The sequence below is a fragment of the Poecile atricapillus genome, chromosome 4, assembly GCF_030490865.1.
Source record: "Poecile atricapillus isolate bPoeAtr1 chromosome 4, bPoeAtr1.hap1, whole genome shotgun sequence".
Taxonomy (NCBI): Eukaryota; Metazoa; Chordata; class Aves; order Passeriformes; family Paridae; genus Poecile; species Poecile atricapillus.
In genome coordinates, this window is record NC_081252.1 from 27656813 (window position 1) to 27680436 (window position 23624).

The 23624-nt window shown below is 38.6% G+C and overlaps 1 protein-coding gene across 1 annotated transcript in view; it reads left to right on the top strand.

The window, feature by feature from the left end:
- BANK1 (B cell scaffold protein with ankyrin repeats 1) overlaps positions 1 to 23624 on the top strand; it is a 115000-nt gene that overhangs the window by 86906 nt on the left and 4470 nt on the right. The window contains exons 8-13 of the mRNA XM_058838009.1: positions 3406 to 3502; positions 5018 to 5314; positions 8131 to 8418; positions 17994 to 18062; positions 19189 to 19373; positions 20975 to 21038. Coding sequence (XP_058693992.1) covers positions 3406 to 3502; positions 5018 to 5314; positions 8131 to 8418; positions 17994 to 18062; positions 19189 to 19373; positions 20975 to 21038 — 1000 coding nt within the window. The remainder of the gene's footprint in view (positions 1 to 3405; positions 3503 to 5017; positions 5315 to 8130; positions 8419 to 17993; positions 18063 to 19188; positions 19374 to 20974; positions 21039 to 23624) is intronic.

Sequence of the window (23624 nt, forward strand, 5' to 3'; positions counted from 1 at the left end):
AAGGAATGTTGTGGTGACATGTTATAAACAAATCAGGCAACCAGATTTGTCTCAGCCTTGGAAAAACAGGCCTTAGTGTGACTGGAGGGTATTTTTGGAATGTCTACTTGCAAACCTGAATTCTGTCCAACAGGCAGCTGGAAATGCCCTAGAATCCAGAAGAAGATCAAATTGCCCTACACAAATCAGGAGTTCTTACTTTGTTTCTAGAAATACAATGTATGGATATATTTTAGATATATCCATTTATATCTCATACATAAAGCTAATGTGAGCTGTGATTGATATATTTACATGTAACTGTTTATAAATGAAGTGATGTCCAGATGCTTCTCGCTCTTGCAGTAACTTGATACAACATTACTGTTGGGTTAGAGTCCTCTGAATTCTTTAATGTTTCATTCCTCACTATACAATAAGGTAAATTTATCTAATTTCAATGCTGTCAGCCCTTGCCAGTGTGGATGACTCTGTCTCAGTTTAACAAGGAGAAAGTCTTTCAAAAACGTGCCTTGCAAAGATGGCTCTTCAGAAAAGCATTGTAAAAAATGCTGACAAGATGGTTATTGTTGGAATCTGAAATCATTAAATAATTAATACATTCAGTACTTTATACCAAAAGCTTTTAGCAAAGACTTTAATTCTCTAAACTTTTTGCCTTCAAGACTGATACAGTCATACAGTAAACATCTTTATAGCAACCAACAATTACACTTGTCTCCTTGAAGGCCAAGAGACCTCCATGAACAACGTGACAGGTTATAATACTTTTCCTAATGAATTCCTGAGTAAAGTGATGAGATAAATCACTTCAGGCTTTGTATCAGAGGAACAGCTTTGAAGCTATTAAAAAACTTTACCTTTTTGAAAGTCAGTTAATCAAGACAGTTAAAATAGATAAATGAAAGAAAATTAGGTATCTACATTTTGATGTTGAGAGGTGGCATTTAATCTTAGGACTTGAAACAATTTCAGTCTCTCAGAGAACTTCCAATGCATGCCAGCATTCCTGTTGCATCCTGAGGTAGGGAAATTATTTTGCTAACTCATAAACAAGTTTCAAACATTCAAAACCCTCTCCCATAGTCTGTTGTGTGCAGTTTCGTGCTGAGAGCAATAATTTTTTTTTTTTTTTTTTTTGGTGGTGCTGGTTTCCAGTTAAGCTAGTTCTTCCTTTGGAAGGTGGCTTGACATCCATAATAGATCTCTAGAATAAGTCAAAGACCCATTTTCAGCCAAACAGGCTCAAACAACTTGGAAGTTCAGCTGTGCTACTACACTCAAGTTACATGACCAAACCATGTAAAAGACACTTAAAAAGCAATGGGCATTCATTCAGGGCATCATGGCAAGGTTTGCAAGCTGTCATGGCATTATTCCAATTTAGTTACGTTGCTCTGCATTCTTAAATAGGGATACTTTCCACTACCTTTGGAGACATTGCACGATTTTCAGCTGCACGATGTCAACATGTCCGGTGTCAGAGGAGACTTCTGCCAATAATTTATTCATTACACAGAATTTTTTTCTAGTGTAAATATATTTAGTTAAAGACTGTTTACACCTGTTCAGCCTTTCTGTGTCTCACAGGTCCAGGAGACTTAAAATGTGAAGTCAGGGGCTGAACTTCTGAATTGCATCCTGAATTCCCTATGACTCAGCATCATCAGTGGAGCAGCTATAAACTAGCAGGACAGCTGACCTTCAGTCTTCTGAAACATTCAAATTTCACCTTGAAAGAATTTTCTGGGTGTACTCCAGTGTCATAGCAGGAGAACTTAATATATCTAGATCTCTCCTTGCTTGATTTCTTCTACACACATCTCTTCACAGGAAACATATCAAAGTACTTTTTTACTCCCACAATTTACACTTACATTTACCACATGCAGGCCTAAATATTTTGAAAATAAATATTCTGGAAAGCCCTAACTTTGGGGCTTTTGAGAGAGGTATGCTGTTCCTGCGAAGCATAAAGGAACTGTATAAATAATAGGGGAGCTCAAGAAAAGCAAGATTCTCTCTCAGATGTACACATTATATGGGCACAGGAGGTAGAGATTAATCCTCTGATGTTGGAGATGTGTAGAGATCCAGGTGTGTTTGTAAAGCAGCAAAGCGAGCCAGGGAGGCACCTGTTGCACAGTCTGGTGGCTGCAGTGTCTCCAGATTGGTGTTCAGGAGATGGCTGTGTAAAACAGCAGCAAGGAAGAAGGTATTCTTCCTGCTGTTTCTCAAAATATTTTCCTCTTTCATGAAGGGAGCACTCTATCCCTGGGCAGTGGCTGTGGGTGCCAGGAGACAGAAGGATACTTGAACAAACTCCTTGAGAGTCCAGCATAAGCTCCTGAGAATCATGTTCTGTACCATGCAGAAGGGTGTAATTGCTTATCAGTTCTTCCTCTTGACTTCTGTCCACTATTCTACTTGTAATTAATCTTGCAGTCTGGATGATATATGGACCATGCTGTTTCCCTACCTGCTTTGGGGTTGGCATATCCAAGCCCCTGGAATTAACATTTTGTGATTCAAAAGTCCTGATTAATTATTGAGGGCTCCATTTTGTCTGTAGAGGGTAGTTGTGTATCACACTTACATAAGAATCAAGTCCTGATGGGATTGTCTAAAAATACTGTCACTTTTTTGAAATTACAGTTGTTTCTGAAAATCAGCAATTAACAAATGTGTGTTTTATATTATAGACAGAAGAGCTGTCAGTAGCTGTGTTACAGACTTGCTTTTCACTGGTGAGCAGAAGTTTGTACCTCTTCAGCTCAAGGAAATACACTGATAATGTTTTAGAGAACTGATTGTTCTGAACCTCCTTGGGCTAATTTTGCATAGCACTGTGTGAACATAACAGCATTCTAGAGGAATAAAACACCACTCTGCCACATTTGGTCACTGAGGTAGAACTCCAAACATGCTTTTCATGCCCATTTCTGGTTTCTCAGCACACACGTGACTTCTGGTACAAGCCACTGTTTGTAATGAACTCCCCAGAGATTTCTTGCACCCTTGAGCTCCTCAGTCATGCCCTATGGACTTGATGTTTTGCTGTTACTCATCTTTCTCTTAATATTTGAGTGCTTCACAGTTAGGAGCAGAGTTGGGAACTGTCTGGACAGCCCAGCAAAGTGCTAAGGGAAAGAGAAAGGTCAATGAGCTTAAATCCTTCCTGTGCAAACTTGGTGTTTTGTGTCAGAACATTGTGTCCTTTCACTGTATCCAGAGATGCACGGTCCTTTTGCCTGCAGTGTGTTTACCACTACATAGCTGCAAATGCATGATGTTCCTGTCTTCACTTTCCTCCTAGCAGAATGTTGTATATTATATCAACAGCAAAACATGAAGAGAGGAGATGATCCTACTAAAACAAATATTCTCCTTTGTTTTTCTTTCTAGAACTGTGCAGCAAGTGATTTCACTAATTGCAAGGAGGAAGTGGAACACGGCAACACTTGTGATCTTATGTTAGGCTCAGAAACTCCAGAAGCCGTGGGTAAGTCATGCTGTTAGACAGCTTTGTTGGTAGGGGTCAAATGAATGTATCATGTGCTGTATCAAATGAATGAGTTCCTGGGAAGAGAGGGTAAGTTACTCTAACACTTTCAATTTCCACATGGTACTGCAGCTTCCAGGGAGGGTCGATGTCCTAAAAGGAGAAGGCAATTGAGGGATTCAGTTGGGATAATAAAGTTCTTACTCAGTACGAGATACCTCAGTGCAATCACCCCTCCTTTCAAACTCTGGAAATTTGTGATCTCCATTCTGAACCTAGAAAACTGCTGAATTCCCCAAGCTCTCAGAGAAGAACCTTCATAAAAGGGGAGACACTGCCTACAGGTGCAGTCAAGTCCTGTATGGAGGCATAGATAGTTGACATTTTGCAGCTTGATGTTCCTACTTTCAAGCATAAATTGGTGACAAACCTGCTGATGATCTGTGTGGTCGTATACATTCCCCTTGAAAACTGCAAAGTTGCTTGTTTGCATTTACCAATAGCATATATCTTACAGTATCATGGATCTATGAGGCTAAGTTTAATCCTCCTTTTATCTTGTTGAAAATTTTATCTCTTCAACTCTCATAGATATGAAAAGGACGTTTCTTACTTGCTAAGTTCAAACTGGTTGCTTTAGCACATAGAGGTGGATTACAGACACTGAAAAAACAGGTTTGCTCTGCTAAAATTTTCACTGTCTCTGTCACATTGTATATGGGAACAACTCAGGGTGAGCACCTGGGAAAAGAGCATGAATTGTACTACGTTAGCCAGGTAAATGCCCTAACTTCCTATTTGAATCAGTGGTGAAAGGCAAGCATCACCAAATTGTAACTCAGAATGGAAACCTACCTCAAGGGCTCAGTAAAGTCTGCTGGCAGATTGTGTAGTTTACTCTGTTACGTTACTAAACGTAACAGGTTTACTACTAAAGGTTGACTACTAAGATGTTGATGCTGTACGTAGTGATTTAAATGTACACTTTCATATCCCTCCACTTCGTTCTATGTCTGTGGGTCACTAGAGACAGAAGAGCTCTGTTTCCACAAATCTACAGTCATGTCTCCCATGGACAGTGTTTATTTCATTTTAGAGAGATTCAAATTAGCACCCAAATCGCCTTGTACAAAAAGCAGTAACACAGATATGTGAGCTACGGCTTTATTTTGCAAGGTGTTGCACTGTGCTGCTTTGAAAGTCAGGTAATAGAAATTCTGGAAGCAAGGAAAATGTTTGTGATTTCATTCTGACAGCTGCTCTAGAAAAGTTTAACATTGTACACATGAAAATGGTATGTATCAGAGTAGCAAGACACAACGAAAACTTCCACTGTTGATTTAGTAAATATTTAAAATGCTCTTCACTGATGGTAAGAATTTGACAGCTTTCCTGCTGTATCAATTCATAAAAGTTTTATTAGCCATTGTGTTGCTTCTGTAGGAACCCTTGAAACAAGAAATGCTTCCAGATGACAATTTTTAAGTGAAATAATGCTTTCTTTAATATTAAAAGCCAAGCAGAACTCAAGAGATCAATATGCAGTTGGATCAAAATGCCAACAAGAAGTCAATGTGGATGAGGAAAAGAAGTATGACCTAGAAGACAGCAGAGAGGAGACAGAATATGAAAATGAAGAGGAGGAGGATTCATACAGCATTCACAACAGTCCTGGCAGTTTGTATGCCAACGTAGGGGATGAGCTCAAAGAGAGCAGGAAAGATTGCTTTTTCTGCAAGAGGCCACCCCCTCCTCCCCCTCGAAATCTGCCTGGCATCCAAAGACAGGACAATCTGCATAATTCATTACAAGGTAAGATCTTGGGAGGAAAATAACCCCAGATACAAACATGTGCAAGACAGACAATGTGCTGCTGTAGAGATTGGTTTGATCACTTCTGGCAGTAGCTGGGCAGGACAGCCCTGATGCTACAAAGCAAGCTTGTGCATATGAGGCCCTAACTCTGCAAAACAAGCATCTGCATGTGGCCTTTGCTGCATCAAAATACTCATGACCAGGTTTATCAGGTAAATACTGGTGGTATGGGCTGCCGGGTTCAGCTTTTTCTCACTCCACCTATCTCAAAGAGCTGCCAAATAGTGCATGGTGCACTGGATTTGCAAGAGAGGCTTGAAACAAAGATGAGGCCTGTATTTTTTGTCAAGTTGACTTCATTATTATTTACCATTTTAAAATATTAAATGCTATGGTGATTTAATATACAGCTTGAAGTTTCACATTAAAATTAATAGAATTAATAGAAAGTGACCATGCAGAGAGAAGTAATAGTATCTTTCTCCATTTTAGTCAATTTTGTAGGTACTTAGAAGTAAAAAGTTATATTGCAGATTGAAAAGAAAGGCAGAAATTCTGACAAATGCTTTGCCTTTTTTTCCTTTTCTTAATACATCCTCCCCAGAGTAAAAAATTAAATTCTGTGTTGTGGTTTCATTAAAGTGATAAGGATCTCAAAGTACTATTGCATCTGTTTCAGGAGGGATGATCACCAATTTTATTTATTGGGAAAAACAAGTATGCAAAATAATTCAAGCTTAAATACCAGTTTTAAATAGTTGCATAGGGGGAAAATAAACCTTTCTTATATCTTATAGACACTGCTGATAAGTGTGCACACAAATTGCTTCTCAGTATCTCTACAGCTTATTACTGTTAGCTCTGTTTTCAAACATGGTGTAACCTATTAAAATCTTGAATTACCATAACCAAGCACTCTGACGTTCACATAATTAGGCAGAAATGGCTTGCTATAGGTAGGATTTTATCCTGTATTCTGCTTTGCAGGAAAGCAATGGCTATAGGTAGAAAGTCATAAGTAAAGTCTAAGGGAAAAAGGGGCAGAATAAAATTTACATTAAGGGTATGTTTTGCTTCCTACAAAACACTCAACTGCATCTATATGTATCTATAAATGAGGGATCAGTTTTGGCACACAGGATTTGTTGGAGTAGGTTTGTTATAAATGCCTGTCTTGGAATAGTTCTTATATGGCTACATCACCACAGTAATGTCACCCTCTCTGCCAAATGCTCTCTGTCTGCTTGTGGGTACCAGCAGAGAAAGTTTTCTGGTGTCCTGTGCCAACTCCTGTGTGGGTATGGCAGAGTTCATCTAAAAATGCTCCTGTGGGAATAGTTCATTTAAAATGTGCACTGAATTATTCTGCTTTGAGCTGTGGTTTCATCACTGTGGAATGAGGTAGAATTTCTCTAGATGAAGATGATGTTTCCTTTCAAAGAGGAACTGTAATGACTTACTGCTACATATTTTTAGCCAGCTGCTTGCTTTTGGAGTTGTTGTGGAGTACCTCGAAGTCAAGTCCCCTCTTCATGTTTGGCAGTGGCCTGAGAGTGCCCCTGTGGAAGCTGAAAGAAAGAATGTCCTACAGAGAAAGTATATAGTGACCTAGAAACAAAGTATTATTCATATTATATATGGCAGGGGTACTAACATCACTAGTGGTTTTAAAACATGTATCTTGGCCAGAATGGATGTTAATAGTACATACTATTATTAATACAACCCATTAACAAATATATCCCACTTACAAAGGTTGTTTAGCTCCTCTGAACACATAAACAGGTAATTCTTTAAATAGCAGCCAAAGCATTGAAAACACCACTAGTGACCACAGCCGAGTTTAGCAGATACACATACATACAGGCAGTAAATTACAGCACAAGGGAAATGTGAGTCAGTACAAGAATTCCAGGCAGGTCTACTGTTTTTGCAGGAAAGATGGGTAATCATGCCAAGGAAGTTATGAACATTTATGGGAAGACCAGCCTCAGTGACGGCTTCTAACTCTTAGCAGTTTGTGGATGTTTTAAGGGAAATCAAAAAAACCCCAGGTATTAGGAAAACCATCAATGCCTTTTAATGCTGTAAAAGGCAAAAACTAGGGAAAAGCAAGTTCTGAGTAGCTGTACTATGAAATATATGAAGTATAGGGAACACAGAGAGATGTGGAAGGTTTTGGAGGGGGGAGGGTTAAATAGTTTTAGCATAGATTGTAAGAGCTCCTATATTTTACCTGCATTGCAAAGGGCTCTTCAATTTCTTTTTCACCTTGGCCAGCAGTAGATCTGTAAAGACCTCAAAACCCAGTGGGATATTGAAGAGGTAGGAAATACCTCTTCAAATCCAACATTTTCTAAACTAAGTTTCAGTTCTAAAGTCATTTTTGCAACAGGTAACAAACATCTTGACTTTCCAGAATGCCAAGGGCCGCAGGTACCACTTACTTAACCATGAGTTAAGTAAGTGGTCATGTTAGTTACCATGGCTTACATGGTGGTATAACTCTCATGAGAGCATCTGGGTCACACAGTATTTCTGCAAATAAATCCATTTATTTTGTGGCCAATAGCTAAGTATCTGCATTTGATGATCTGATGTGAAATCATGAGGGGGCCTTGAAGTTGGAATTATTCCTTTGGGGCACCCTCTCTAACTCATCTGAGTTAGATGATCAGAAGCCTCTGAAAATGAGAGTGCTTTAATTTAGAAGTGAAATGAGGTCTCTGAGCTACTTTAGGAAACTCTAAAGCTATAAGTCGAAACCTCTTCCCTTTACCCTGTACATGCAGCACAATTCTTTCCTTTTTCAGAGAGGAATTTTGTGATGGACAGGAGTAAAAAAGAACAGGGTGATGGACGCATAACTGCATGCCGCAGAGAAGACCAAGGTACCTGCCAGGAGGACAGCAAGGAGGAGCACCCCTACACTTGTGTGGCACTGGATGAATGTGTGTACGACCTCATCCTGGGGCAGGAGGAGCAGGAGGAGGAGAAAAGGAAGCACTGCAAGTCCTTTATCATGAACAGGCCTCCAGCCCCTGCGCCTCGGCCTGTGTGTTCGCTGCTCAGAGAGGACAACACTCCCTACATAGTTCAAGGTTGGTGCTGCTGCCATGTAAATATTTTCTGGGAGCCTGTAGACTCTTCTCTTGGTCTCTTCTCTTTGAGCAGTAACATTTTCTAAACTCCCTGTTCAGCTGCCTTCAAACCAGCACATTGTTTGTTTCAATCAACCTATTCTCACCCTTCAAATGAGCTGAGAACATCTCTGAATAATTTTCAGTTTGCATCAGAGATAGTATCACAGTTTTTATTTAGCTTTTAAAAAATTATGACAATATGATAGAAAATGAAGAATCATTGGGCTAACTGTGAGTGCATATGTTAAAGCAATGCAATGTAGAATGTGCTGTTTGAATTGCCTTTCTTTCCAGTTTCTTTATCAAAATGGTTTTACTTAACGCTGAAATCTCTCATTTTTATTTTTTTTTCTCTGATGAGAATAATTCTCTTTTATGGGAGAAATGCCTATGTGAGGATTACTCTTTCAAATATCTTTTCTCCAATTTGAGATGCTAGAAATGGGCATTTCTAGGTAGGATCATTATATTTCTTGAAGGAAAAATTATGTCCTTTTACCACTTCCATGAAAACTGGGAAACCTTTTTGAGCAATTCCATGGAAATACAGGACCAGAAGGGATTTCAGATATCTTTGTAATCCCATTCAGACTGAAACCAAATTTGAAAGTAACAAAAGGAATTCAGTGAATATACTGCAGAGATCTCTTTTTAAGTCCCAAAATCCATCCTGCCTGCATCTCCAGCTTCTCCTACAGAAGCCTGCCAGTTCATAAGAATAGGTGGTAAAAAATATGTTGTCAAAGGACACCATTGGATTGCTTAGTTCATGCTGTGCATGTTTTACACTAAAACAGAATTAATACTACCCAAAACATCCTACCAAATACAGAGTAGCACCTCCTCTTTCATGCCTGTCTCAGTCAGTGGTTTCTTTTATTCTTCCTAGCTAGTTCTCTTCCTCTGGGCTGTGTAACTCCAGGTTGGGGCCAGAATGCATGGCCTAATGCATTCATCATTTAGTTGCTCTTTTTTCAGCATATTCAGGAGGTGTAAGTATGAATCATTATAGTGTAATCCAAGAATGGATGAGTACAGGGGGCTTGTTACAGCTACAGAAGGCATGAAACAGCTGCTTTTACTGAGGTTGCTAGAGCAGTGTCTCAAATCTTGATCCACCATCATCATAGACAGGCCAGTGACTTGGAAACCCTTAGTGGAGATGCTTTATTTGGGAGATTGCTTTTACTGTCTTATATTGCACTGGAGTGTTTCTGCTTTGTTTATTGGATGAGGCAGATGTTATCAGAGGAACTGCACTGAAGGGGCTGTGGTTCACCATGTGAACCACATATCCATATGTGTACATATCCATTTGTACACACACAAGTTTTTTACCTTTGCTTTCATAAGCATGTTGTGGTAGACAAATCATTTTCCAGTGGTTCTGTGAAATCAGCCTTTGGCTTGTGTTCCTTTGCTTACACAATACATGAGGAAAAATGTAAGCACTTCAAGAAATCTTCAGCTGACCACTCAGGTCTCTGTTTTGCTGCCTATCCTGCTGGTTCCAGACCTAGAATATCTAATTTTTGTCCAGGGATTCCTGAGATAACTAGTGAAATTTTAGACAGAAGGGATATATCTTCATCTGAAAGATTTTTTTCTTGCTACTTGGATTGACAATTTGTTTCCTCCATACTGGTTAAAAAAATTCCCTCTCCAGTCCAGCAACATCCCAATTTCCTATTTATTATTTTAGAACTCCTTATATTTGATTAAAAAAAAAAAAAAAATATTGTTTCATCTGTATGAACCAGGAAACTTCATTCCAGTCCATCATTAAAATCTGCATGTGCCTGCAGCCCTTCCTTTATAATTTAAGCAGTGTAAAATAATGTAACTCTATAGTAGTAAAATAACTAGTTATGCATATACACATTTTTCATCCAGCAAATAAATGAATGATGGTTTTGGGGTTTGCTTTCATCTGTTAAAAGGAGTGTTGCAGATATTGCAAAGTCAAATAATCAAAAAGTTAGAATTGAGATAGTTTTACCCTTTCTCCCTGCCAGGAACATTACAATACAGTATTAAGTAGGTAACCATATGCAGCTATTTTTCTCAGATATTTTCTTTCATGTCATCTAGTGTTTAAAGTGGGTGAGCATAAAAATACTTCAGCATTTTTAATTCTCATTTTCTTTAACATATAATTCATGCCTGCTCCTAGACTCCATGTGTTGTTTCTGACCCTCCTGTTATAACCCTTTGATTCTGCATCCACTGAGTTTTGGGATGCCCAGTATGTAGTAACTAAGATTCTCGAGATGAGCAGCATTACATAACACTGCTAATTCAAAGCAGAGACACCATTGATTTCAGGGGCCACTATGAGCTCTCAGAACTTCAAATTAAATCCTTACTGTGTCTAGTCAGTACTCTGATGTCAGGCATTACAAGCTGGATTGCTGCCTTAAATGACTTGTCTGACCTTTGGCCTGGGCTTTGTTGGAAAGATAAATCCTGTCCTGCAGAGCAACTTTTAGTTACTTACCTGAGCCATCCTTCTCTCCTCTGTATTCACTTTCTATTTGCTAAACACCTTTTAATTTATAAGACAAATTATTTAATATCCCTGTAAGAAACAGATTGTCTTCACTGCACAGTTCTGGTTGATCTTCAGAACTGCTCCCTTCTGGCATTCAGTAAGACACAAGTCCTGTGGAAAAACAGAATGGAGTATGATGCACAGAGTGGGGATGTTTTAAGGCTACACATTTGCTCACAAATGGATCCCCATGTACTTTGGGAGTTCATGGAAAGCTTCATGCCCCAAGGATTGCAGAGGCTGCTGTGATAGTGCCATGCAGAGATGCAAGAGGAGGATTTTTTTCTTGCACTTTATGTACCTAGAGAGGGGCTCATTTATTTAGGGGTGGAAGTAACCATTGCAGACCAGAAATGCCTTTTGCCTCCTGGATTGCTTGCAGGTGACTTTATATCCATCTAGAGAAATAAAATGGCTGAATTTCCATGGGTGCTTTCACCACACATTGAATGAAGGCCATGACATTACAAAAGAGTATCTTCTCCTTTAAACAAAAGTGGTGGTGCTTCCATGAGAATAGCAACAAAGAAGAAAGCAAGCAAATAGTTTTCTTTGTAATAAACAGCTTTCAAATACATGGAATATGAAGTTTACACTGGGCAGAAAGCCTGCTCCCTGTAGACTACCCCGCTTCGTGTTCTGCAGAACAGGATAGGGAAACTGTTGATCTATAGAAAGCAAACATGGGACTTGACAAGAGTCACTTTCAGAGCAAGATCTACACTTCAAAACCTAGGCAGTAAACACTCAGTGATGCAAGTTGTCATAACTGAAACTACCACAATTTACAGTTTGAGCATCTGCCTTGAATTTGCTGACACATAAATTCTGGGAAACATGGGGGAGTTGAAAGATTTAAAACATAAGTGTTCTAATCACTTTTGCTCAGTTTCATTTATTATACTTTCAAATTTTAATGAACATTCAAACTGCTGTATTGAACACTGGTAAACAGACTGCATTATTGACAAAGAGTACGTTTGTTCTTTAATTTAGACCACTGCAAGAATTTTATCTTGTGTGTGAAAGACTCATCAACTAATGGAGCTGCAAACTGGTGCCAAGTAGCTCGTTGTCCAGATGGTGTGCACTCTTACTGTGCTCCCTTACCATTCCTTAGGTGCTTAGTATTCCCCTGAAGATTATTTCAGTGTTTTGTTCAATTGTCTGCTGCCAAAACAACTGTTAAATAAACATCTGAAGGTGTTGTGTTTTCAGTTTAGAGTGCTATTTTAATGTTCCCTATTGATACCAAGTTTGATTGAGCTGGAAACTAAAATCCTCAGTGTAGTTGTGGGACAGATGCATGAGTTTCTGCAGTGCCCCTGCCATTTCTGAAGCCTGACCTACTAGGACTCCCTCAGGGTTAAGGATTATATTACTGTCCTGGTTTAATAATTTACCTCTCATCACAGACCACTAATATGAAAGGGTTTCTCTGCAGCAAGGATACCTGCCCCACAACAGCATAAATTTCCTATGCTATAGCTTTTATTCCTTTTCAAACCTCTCACAAATCCCTGAAGGAATGTATTTCCCTTCTGTGCATTGAAAACATTTTGCTATTTAAAGATAGCTGTCTGTGGGACCTCATCCTAGGGTTAAAAATTAGAAGTGGAAAAATATATTTTCCAGTTACTGTTCCAGTGGAGAATAACATTCTCATTGCTCATCAAAATCACAGGGTATGCAGAAGAAGTAGCATCCAGTGGATATTTTTAGGGAAGCAGAATATCTCACATACAGAATAGACAGCATAAACCCACTGAAGTGAATAAATAAACTCCAGAACAGAATTGTTAGTGTCTTGGAAACTTATCAGGCTGATTACTGGGAAATACAGTGATCACATCCTGAGTCAGTAATTCTTATTATGCCGATTGTTTAAATGCTCTAAAGCAGAGGTTTCCAAAGTGAAGCCTCAAAAGCCATGCAAATTGCAAAACATTAATGTCCCACAGAGAGATTTTGTAGTACTTTCCTACAGTGAGTATAAAGTACTGCACTGCAGATGAATTTCATTATGTATTTCTAACTTAAGGATGTTTTTCCATGAATGAAATACTAGGAAGCACTGTTTGGCTGGCAGTTAGACCGTTTTTACAGACCTGGTTGGGAGTGGTATACCAGCTTCACCCACTGTCTTCATTCAATCAAAATTTTTGCTATCTGAACTCTGGTAGATTGAAGCAAGTACTGAATAAGGTGCACAGAGAGAAAATATTTATGGGATGCTGCCTGGTTGCAAACCAAATTGTTCCACATAGTATATTTGAAGTAAAAACATGTCCTTCCCTTTTTGCTTTTCTCTACTCAAGAAAAATGGGACTAAAGAAGTATATTCAGGTTTTACATGCTGGAGCAAAAATTCTTGAGTATGTCACTAGTCCTTCCAGCTCCCACAATCCACTGAGTTAAAACTCCGACAAGAGCAGAGGTGTGAGAGTTGTTTTCATTGTCTGTGGTACTGTGGTACACAGTAGATTGACACCACCCTCTGAGCAGCACCTTCAACTAACCAGCGGTGCCACCCCTCCTCACTCACTCTTTAGCCCTTCTGTAAGAAGGGGGTTCTGGTATTATTTTTATTATCTTGCTTCAGTGTAGGGGGTCATCCCTGTAGATTCTCCTGAAGTCCCTTTGTGACCAAAGTTGCTGGGATTCTAGCAGCTTTTATTTGTCAGACTCAGAATCTCACTGCAAATTGTGAAGGGAATTGCTGGTGAGCATATGTTTATTTTTGGGTTAATATTTTCACATCATTACTCCACAATTCCTTTTAAAATAATTTTGCTTTTGGTCTGAGAAGACTGAGTGGTTCGTTCTCAGTCAACTAAATAGCTGTGGAAGGTAGAGGCTGGCAATAGCCTGTGTAAGTTGGATGAGTGGCTGTGATGCTGCCACTTAAAAGCCTTGGCCACGTAAGGGAGCAATGTGGCAGGTTGGTATTTCTGCAGGTGCATTTGGCATCACCTAGTCTTTATTCTGTTGTGTGTTCTCAAAAACACCTTGAGTGTCAGGCTGCCCATTTAGGCCTGATCAGAATTCCTGTGCCAGTGTAGATGTGGTCACTCATTTTCCTGCACTGATGCACTTATAACTGCTCAGTCTTTTTCCCTTTCCCTTGTCATGGTGTAGGTGTACCCAGGCACCAATGCTACCCTCACAGGACAGCTTCTGGGACTTGAGCCTTTGTTACCTTGCACCACACAGCCATCCCTTCTCCACAATGCCTGGACCTACCTAGGTCAGATTAATGAGCCATGACAATATGCTTTTAATCCATGCCCAGCTGCCTTGCCCTATGAAAAGAAAAATGTCTGTTAATGAGGTCCCATTTCCTTAGTTGATTTCATGTTATGAGTCACTGGAATTTTTTGTTTTCATTTTGAATATGTGAAATATTTTGTATAAATTTTGGGAGAGGTCATTAATAATCTCTTACAAAACTTACTGGTTACCATTGCATTGATGACCTCTCTCCAGTCCTCATGCTGAGGGATGTTCAGTGTGTTAGCAAACAAAGCAGACAAAAGGAAAATGAGCTCTAAAAAGATGTGAACAAACATCTGCAGAGTTCTCCTCTCCTGAATAATAAGCATCATTCTACTATATTCCTTCTTTAGTATTCTCTGTGTATTTGTCATCTCTTGCTGCGCTACATCTAATTTACAATCCAATCCCTACCAGAAGAAAGAACTTGGAGGTTTTATTTGCCTAGGTACTATGAATGCACAGTTTAAATGTTGAAATGATTAAATAATGTGGAAAAAATTGAATGGGCGAAGGCAGGAGTCTTTCTGCAACATATCCTAACCAGCAATTCACCCCTCCTCCTCCATTCTTCCATTAATCACAAATTAATTACATGACGATTCTAAAATGAATGAAGCAAAAACCTACTAAGAACAAGGAGGCAGCTTGCAAACCCACTGTAATTTGCAACTGAGTTGTGTTACTAAGTGCAACCCTAGTGTACTAATTAATTTGAATTATCACTTAGCCATATGTTCATATAAAGATTTTGTTTTCCTGTATTTTAATTTTGAATGTTTCCTAAGGAAAACAGTCATAGATAATTTTGTTTGGAACATCAGCTCAATGAAGCTGATGAATAAATGCATCTTGAATTTCCTAAGCAAGCTGAATTCAAAATTGTGGTATTTATTGATGTTTTTTTTTAATCACTGTGTCTTTTCTCCTTTGTGTTTGTGCTACTGAAAGTGTCAAGTAAGTATGTATTAGGTATGATTAGCTCATGTATTCTTTCAGAGGATAGGTTCATCAGTCTAGCTTTGTTCAAATCACTAGTGCACAGTTGTTTAATTTTTAGAGGTAATGTTGCCAATTCAACAAATCAGGCAACATTCCTCATAGTTTGGATGAGTAAAATAAAATATAAATTAGAAACCCTATCTTGGTTGATCATAGCCTCTTAGCTGATATGAGTTCTCTCCCATGTAGAACTCTTCCCATGTTTTGATTTCCTGTGTTTCTTAATTGTGTCACTAAGCAATTTTTGAAATGTCATAGTGCATCTGTGACTCCTTAACATTATAGCTTTGTGTTAGAATTTAATTCTGAAAATCAAATTCCTGTTCTTTTTGTCAACCTGCAGCTATTGTAAAAACTTTCATTCTCTTTTTCTAGGCCCTTTATACTCACCACAGTTTCTTGCAGTTTGTTACTTTAAAATGGTCTTCTTAGTTCAGAATTGTACACAAAATACATAGATTTCAAATGTTTCTAACCTTTTTGTGGCGCTAACCATGAAAATATTAACCAAATTTCAAGCCTCATAGCATTATTTACCTGCATGTGCAGACAGCCTAAAACAGCATCTTTAGTTAGTCTGAGATAAAACAGCCAATTCAGAGTTCCTTGGATCCCACTCACTTTCCAAGACTTATGTTAGTAATTTTCCCAGAGTTCTGCATATTTGCCACAAAATTTGTGTTTTGTCCCACTTTTTAAATGTCATTTTCTTGTTCATGTCCTATTGGAAAATATTGCAGTAGTTTCATTCTCTCAGAGTTCGCTTTGCTGGAAGAATATTGAGATTACATTACATTCCTGCAGAGAGTTCTTCATGCCTGAGACATAAAAATGTATTTAGGGCTTGTGAAGAACTTCATCTGTATCCTGTAGCAGCTGAAGAGAGGAGAGGGAATGAAGTGCAATTACTTAGTTCTCTCAGCCTCCTTGAATTCTGAGAAACTGCAAAAGAAGTTTATTGTAGACAAAAATTAAATGGCATATATAGGGTCAAGACATTTAATATGTAGATTTTGAACTATGAATATCTATGGATATTTTAGCCAGTCACAACATGATTTAAAATCCAAAAGGATTTTCTTTCTGATCACACAGATGTTATTGAAGGGTGCACAGTAAGTATGACAGAAGTACTGGAACATTTCAATCAGATTATCTGTGCCAGAGAGGCCCAGAAAAAATGTAATGAAATGAAAAAATACATTAAAAAATGTGTATCTTTACTTGAAGGATTGTGACATTCTGACACTTTAAAAAATTTCTATATTAATATTGCTTTACTGAAGGAATATTTACTTTATCTTCCATAAAAAAAAATAATGGAATATATCCCTGTGCAAGATTACCTGTTTCTTTTATTTCACTGCTCTGTTCAAGTAGTTGATAGGTAATTGGAATGTGGGAATGAAAGGGTGAATTGCCAGAGTTCTCCCTAAACCTATGGCGGTTTTACAGAATAGTGTTCCTGCCTTTCCAGGCATTCCAGAAACAGGCGTTTGTTTTCACTGACCTCACCCACACTGAATACTTGCTGCCAACTAAAATCATTTCAGCAAGATGCGGCACATAAAGTGGTTTTAACAATTTTACTTTTCACTGGAAGAGTAATTCCATTTCTGATTACTCCAACACTGCAAAACTCAGCAGAAATTTCAAAGCCTATCAATTAAAGTGCTTTCCAATCAGGCACATTGTTGAATATGTCCCTTCTCCTTATGCAGTAAAATTCAAGCTGCCTGCATTACCTCTGTGCACTCATTACTTTAATTTCATCTTTAAAAGGAGAATACTTTAAAAGAAGAAAACACTGCAACCATACTTAGTAGGTTTCCTTGATAATTAGAGAGAAAAGTATTTAAAAAGTTAAAATTAGCAGAGTTAACAGAGAGCGTGCCTGCTCTGCTGCTTGAGCAGAACTGCCTTGGCCCGGGCCTTGGTCCCCAGGAAAATATTTGCTCTATTGAACTGGCACATTTGCTGCATTGCAGTGATGACAGAGAACTACTTAATTGGCAGGAATTATTCTAGGCTTTAGATTGTCAGTTTGTTTAGCGAAAATCAGAACTGAGACTTGAGAGAAAGCTACTGCCACACAGACTAAGTCAGAAACTGAGCAATTCCTGCCTTCTGGGTGTTACATATGCTGCCAGCAAAAGTTTGAGTGCAGCATTTCAGGGTGTATCCAGGCTGGCTGTAGTCTGGGCACTTCACAGGAGTGGGAATGATGGGCTACTCTAACAGAGGGGTTGTGCTTTGCTGTTTCTAGTGCTTGAATAAAATAGACACAAATATACACACACACTTTCTTCAGCACTGTCACTATTCCTACCTAGTAATATTGGGGGGTTTTCTGCCTTAGCTTTCCCCATAAAATAAGGAATTGGTTACAGTGTCTGTACCATGTGAAAACCTCTGAGATCCTGCTGTTTCTTCTAGACAAGTAATATACTTGTGTGATAAATCCTTTTAATTTTCTTCAAAGCTTCTTGTAATGGTTTCTCTAACATCGGTAATCCTGCCATTCTGTGCAACAGAACAGTTTTTCAAGTAATTAACATTAGACTGACAAGTGGGTTGAAAAATACTCCTAGACTAGAACAAAAAATGTATTCCAGCCTGCTTTTATGAGTCTCCTTCCTTCTTTGAGAATATGTGATGGGTTTTTTTGCCATTTTTCAACTTCCTTATATTCTTAATTTTGTTGCAGTGTTTCAGCAAAAGGCCTGTCGAGTGACCAGTGACACCAGCAGGACATACTGCGAGGCCAAGAATCCTGGTACAGAGTTTAATTTGGCTCTTTAACTGCCTTGATATTTTTTCAGCAGGACTAGTAAAGTTTTGCTGTGACTTGATTTTGGGAGATTTAGCATCTGTTTTGCCACCTATGATTTATATCCTTAATGGTATTGCAGCATTGAGAGACCAGATTAAAGAAAGAAGACTTAAAATTATAGTCTTGTAGGAAAGATTTGTAGAGTCAGAGGTACTTTACACTCTTTTGTTTCCCTTCATGATTGTGCCTAAAGGCAAGAAAAGGAAGGACAGGAGGGCTCAGCTGTGCAGTAATTCCAGCAGTAATGGAAAGACAGAAGTGAAGGGAGCAACAGTTCTCTCCTGGGTACCCCAAGATGCATGTAAAATTAATTACTTGTGGCAGTCTAGTTGTTATTTGAGTTGTAGCACCTTACAATATTGCTACTGTAAATTCCATCAATGGTACACCTTTGAGCAATTCTTCCTTGCTTGAAATGAAGATAGTGGTGCATGATGTAACAGAAAAACTGACCCAAATCATATTGATAGTCTGAACTTTTATCCTGGCCGCACTCCCCCTGCAGTGAAACAGGTGCAACAGCCTCATAGAGGGCTCACAACCCTTCTTCCATGACTGCTCATGTGTTCTGGATCAGCCATTCCGGCATCAGTATCCTGGGGAGAAGCTACACCTCCTCCCTGGACCAAGCTGTGAATCTGACAATGAACATCTCCCTTCAGCTGTGCACTGTATCATAATCTCCAGGAACACTGTGCTGCAGTGTTTTTTTGTTGCTGCAATGTATTTAATAATGTATTTCCTTTCTTGGAGAAAGGCAATCTTGTGAAATTTCAAGATGCTTCATGACCAAATTTCATCCACAACTTTTGAGATATGTATGAGATTGAAGAAGAAAGGGACAAAGAGGCATTGTGGATATTTTGAATAGCAACCATTTTCTTTAAAATGTCGGTACTGTGACTGTAGTGCTAGAAGAAAATTCTTTTATGAACCAGCACTAATGGAGAATCCGTGGACCAGGGAAGCAGTTAATGAAGGAAATATTTGGGATGCTGCTCTGCTGCCAAAGAGTAATGGTAGAATCCTCACTGGTTTGCTGCATTTCTCACTCTACATTTTGTTGTAGAAGCACACAGAAGCCCCACTGAGACAGTAGCTTACAGCACTGTTGTACACGAGATCCCTCCTGAACAGGAAGAACTCATCCACTTGCAGGAACAGGTGAAAAAAGGGGCAATTTCTGTGGATGAAGCTCTTGACAGATTTAAGGGGTGGCAGAACAAAAAGCAGAGACTACCATCCACTCAACAGGTATGAGTATGTAATTTGTTCCTTGTTAGGAATCTTGATCAGATGTTCTAAAAGCAAGTTTGTGTGTTTTGGCACCTGCATATGAGGTCAAAAATAATAATTGTGATTTGTATGCAAATCAGCTCCCAAGGAGCTTGCTGGCTATGGTTCTGAATCTTCTAGATACCCATTTCCACTGTTCTTTGAGAGGTTTTCTGAGTTTGGTTAAAATCCAGAGTTAAATATGCCGGTCTTCTAAGACTTGTGTTTTAAACTGTTGTGCATCTTTCATGAAACCACAAACCTTATGTCGCCAAACCAACTATGCTGTTGAGCAGTGTCAGCTAAGAGAAACATTTCTATATCAAATAAATGTGTATTCTATCAATTAAAATACATTAACTTACATCAGGCTTTATGCCTGTCTGAAAGGGTTGAATATACTTAGTAAATCCACAGTTATTGGCAATGCTCTGCAGCTCCTTCGTAGTCAAAGTATGGAGTAAATTGAGGTGCACAAAAACAAGATTTACAGAAGCCCACACACTAAGTTGCTGAAAGAACTGCATTAAATCTGCAAGTCATGGAGAGCAGGTTTGTTAAGTGCTAAGGTTTGTTAATTTTCTAAGATGACACATGGAGGAAGAGGTTATGCCTTCATTTTATATGAGGTCATGCATAAACAAAAATAATTTCTTGTTGTCCTTTAGGTCATTAGTTGAAAGAGGAAAAGCAAAGCTAGTCTTCTGCTTTGGAAGAGTGGAAGAGCTTGCTGCCAGCAAGGAGAGTGCTCTTTGTATTTGCATCTGCTTGAAAGTGAGCTTTGTCATCACAGTGGAACACTTAGAAGCAAAAGTGCAAGGGCCTGGAACAGTTTAGGGGAGGCCATTTCCCAAGCTGGGCACCAGCAGCACAGCACTAGAATGCGACCTTCCAAATCCATCTGCAGCCAAGCATGTGGATGAATTGCTGGTATTGGTCTCAGTCAGAGGCATTTCTTGTGGAGGGAGATTGTATCTAATCCATGCCATGATAGCAGCACCAAGTTATAACTAATTTTATATTTTTTTTTGTGAACTCTAAAATGCCCTTATTTCAAGGGAGATTTACTTGGCTTGTTTTCCATGCTTCAGGAAAAAAGCTACTTTGTAGTGGTGGTTTTTGCCCTGCATTGCATGTGTGACTTTTCTTTGGTTTTGTTCCATGGAAAAGTCTTTTCTTCTTACTCCTCTATAAATATGATGAACTGACTTCATGTTGTCACTGCAGTCTTTTGTCCTTCACTTGGATTTTTGAGGAGAAATCGCTTTTCAAAAAAAAAATTTAAAAAATAAAAATAAAAAACCCCAAACAAACAGAAAAGAACACAAAAGCCTCTGTACTCTAATGCCAGAATAATTTTAAATTACTGCTGGCAGGGATAACTCCACAAGTCTTAGGTAAAAATGCTAGAATTAACATCATAAACATTTTTCAGTCTTTTAAAATTATTTTCCGGGTAAGTGATGCTTGGTATTCAGAATGCTAAAGAATTCAGCTTTTTATAGTGTCTTACTATTTCTACAGTAAACTTCCATTACTGAGTGCTGCTGCAGGTTTTATGCTTGTTTTTTTACTTAAAGGAAAAAGTACATCACCTTAGAGACACCACTGTCAGAAACAGACAAGAAAATGAAAACCTGAATGGTAAGTTGCACTTTTTCTGCCTTTAAGGACTCTGAAGCCTTGAACTGTAAGTATAGTGCAGAGGTCTGATCCAAACACTTTTGGACTGGGCATTGAATTTGTAATGAACATTTTTTGTATCTGACCACATTTATTTTAGCATAATCAAGCCTTCAGCAGTGTCAAGATTTCATCCCAAAGATGAACTCACTGCGAGTTAATGGGGCAGAAAATTTACCCAGTTTCTGTGGCTCAGCTTTTCTGTAGCCTGTTTCCTACTGCATCATCAGAATTTGGGTAGATGGTTTCTTTAGAATAATTTGCTTGATGATTTTATTTGTAAATCAGCCATCAATTTTCAAATTTTTGATGAACTTTATACTGCTACAGCAGTTTTTGTGAGTATTGTGGTCATTATTTAAAACTGACCCATTGGTGATTTAAGATGCTTTTTTCCCTTTTGGGGATAAAAAAGGGAGTTTTGGGATTTTCCCTGCTGGGCCAGGAACTGGACTCTATGATGATTGCAGGTGTCTTCCAACTCAAAATATTCTATGATTCATTCTGATTGAATGTCATCTACAATAATATAAAGCATCTGCTTTTCCTGCAAATGATTTTCTCTTCTTGTTACAAAATAATCTATTAGATGGTATTGGTTTTAGGCCTTTGATTTCAGTGAACTTCAGTACAAATGCTGAAAGGAAAATTGATGGTTTTTTTCACACTGGATTTTGTACCATTTGTATATCTCTATTCAAAATTACCACCTAAATGCATCATTTCCTTACTGCAAGAGAGAAAATGCACACTTTGCTTTCATTATTCTCTTTGACAGCGTTGTATTCATGTGAACTTGTGAGGTACTGTAATTAATTAAGGGAAATTCCTGCTGGACCAGTAGCAGCATTGCAGTCCAGATCTTTCAGCTTTAATATTCTCTGTGGCTGGTAGGGGGGCAGTGTCCTGAGCAAAAGCCTTCATAAGGTGCTCAGAGCCTGAGGGCTTGGGATCCCTGCAACTCATGAGAACAGGAGGGTGACTCTTGGAAAGTATTTGTCTGTAGGGTTTAATTTTAAGGCCACAGCAGCAGTCCTGCCACTGTAGCTGTCCTCCTTTTCCAGAGTTCACTATCGAATCATACCAGCAGAAATTGAGTATCAACACCAGAATTGTTAATTTTGTGAGATTATCCAGTGACTCAGATAATGATTGCAACATTCCCTTCTGATCCTAACCTCACTGCCCTCTGGTACACTGTCATATATACTGCGATGAATATAAATCAGCAGCTTTGCACTGCAGAAATACAGTGGGAAGAATCATTATGATCTGTGTCAAACAACAGAAATCAAATCCTTCAATGCTTGAAAAAACAGGACTTCCTCTAGAGCTGAGGGCATATCAATGACAAGAGTAAACAAGGATTGCAGAAGGAGGATCTCTAGGTCCAGACATAAATTGCCTGAAACAAAAATGACAATCACTTTCTCTTCTCCTATGAAGTTCCTATGGAGAGCAGACCAAAGAGCATTCATTTGCGAGACGTTTTGTTTCACATTCTATTTAGTAAAGTGGTATGTGAATGTCAGCAGTCCTCAGATTTATTCAAAGAATTCTACTTCTTACATGTATGTACAGACTCTCCCTGCTGTACCTTTAAAAACATGGGGACTCCCTCTCTAGGCTCCATGCTTGAAATCAGGATTTGGATAGTCTTTTTTGTAGAGTTTTTGAAGTCTTGATTGAGGATTTAAAGAGATCACATCTGAAGTCTGTTAGAAAAGGAATTTGATTTTATTTTAACGAGAAAGGAAAATATCTCCACTAAATTAGTATGGAACATAATTTTTAGTTTCTTGATAAGTTTGATCTTGCTTCCACTGTAATGATGTTATTAATGAGACTGGCACTCACTTCAGTCTTCCATTATAACATTTGATGCTATCTCAAAGTTCATGCCTCATTTTGTAACAGTTTAATATAGGACTGAATAATGCCCTAAAAAAATCAACTGCAAAGCAGAAGGTTCTGCCACTCTTGGAGTTAAATACCTACAAAACCCTGTTTTAAGAACAACTGAATAATGCCTAGGCCTGTAGAACATTCATTTGTCAAACGTACATGCAGGGACAATGCTTTAACTCAATACTGGTCTGACATGTGGACATTGATAGTAACCTTTTCTTTTTTTCAAGCTCTTAGCCAACAGAACAAAATCAACAAAAACAAGTACCTTAAATAAAATTTCAGGGAATTATATAGAAGATTTATGGACAAAAGTTCCACTTTTACATCTGAGTAGCCCAGATTTTTCAGGGTGCACCACCAAACAACTGAACTAAAGTAGCCGATTGCCCATGGGAAACTTTATCTTTGAGCAATGCTCTTTAGCTTAGGTAAGGCTGGAGAGTCCTGGGTTTGTGCATGTCCACTGATAGAACAAATGGCAGCAGCTGAGACAATATTTGCAAGGATTACTAGACAAGCTTCCTTTAAAGTCTTAAAAAACAACATAGCTTTCACGTGCATCCCACATGCTTACTTCCTAGCACATGGGAATATTTAAGAAACTCTATGATGCCTACCTACATCACTGGGCATTTG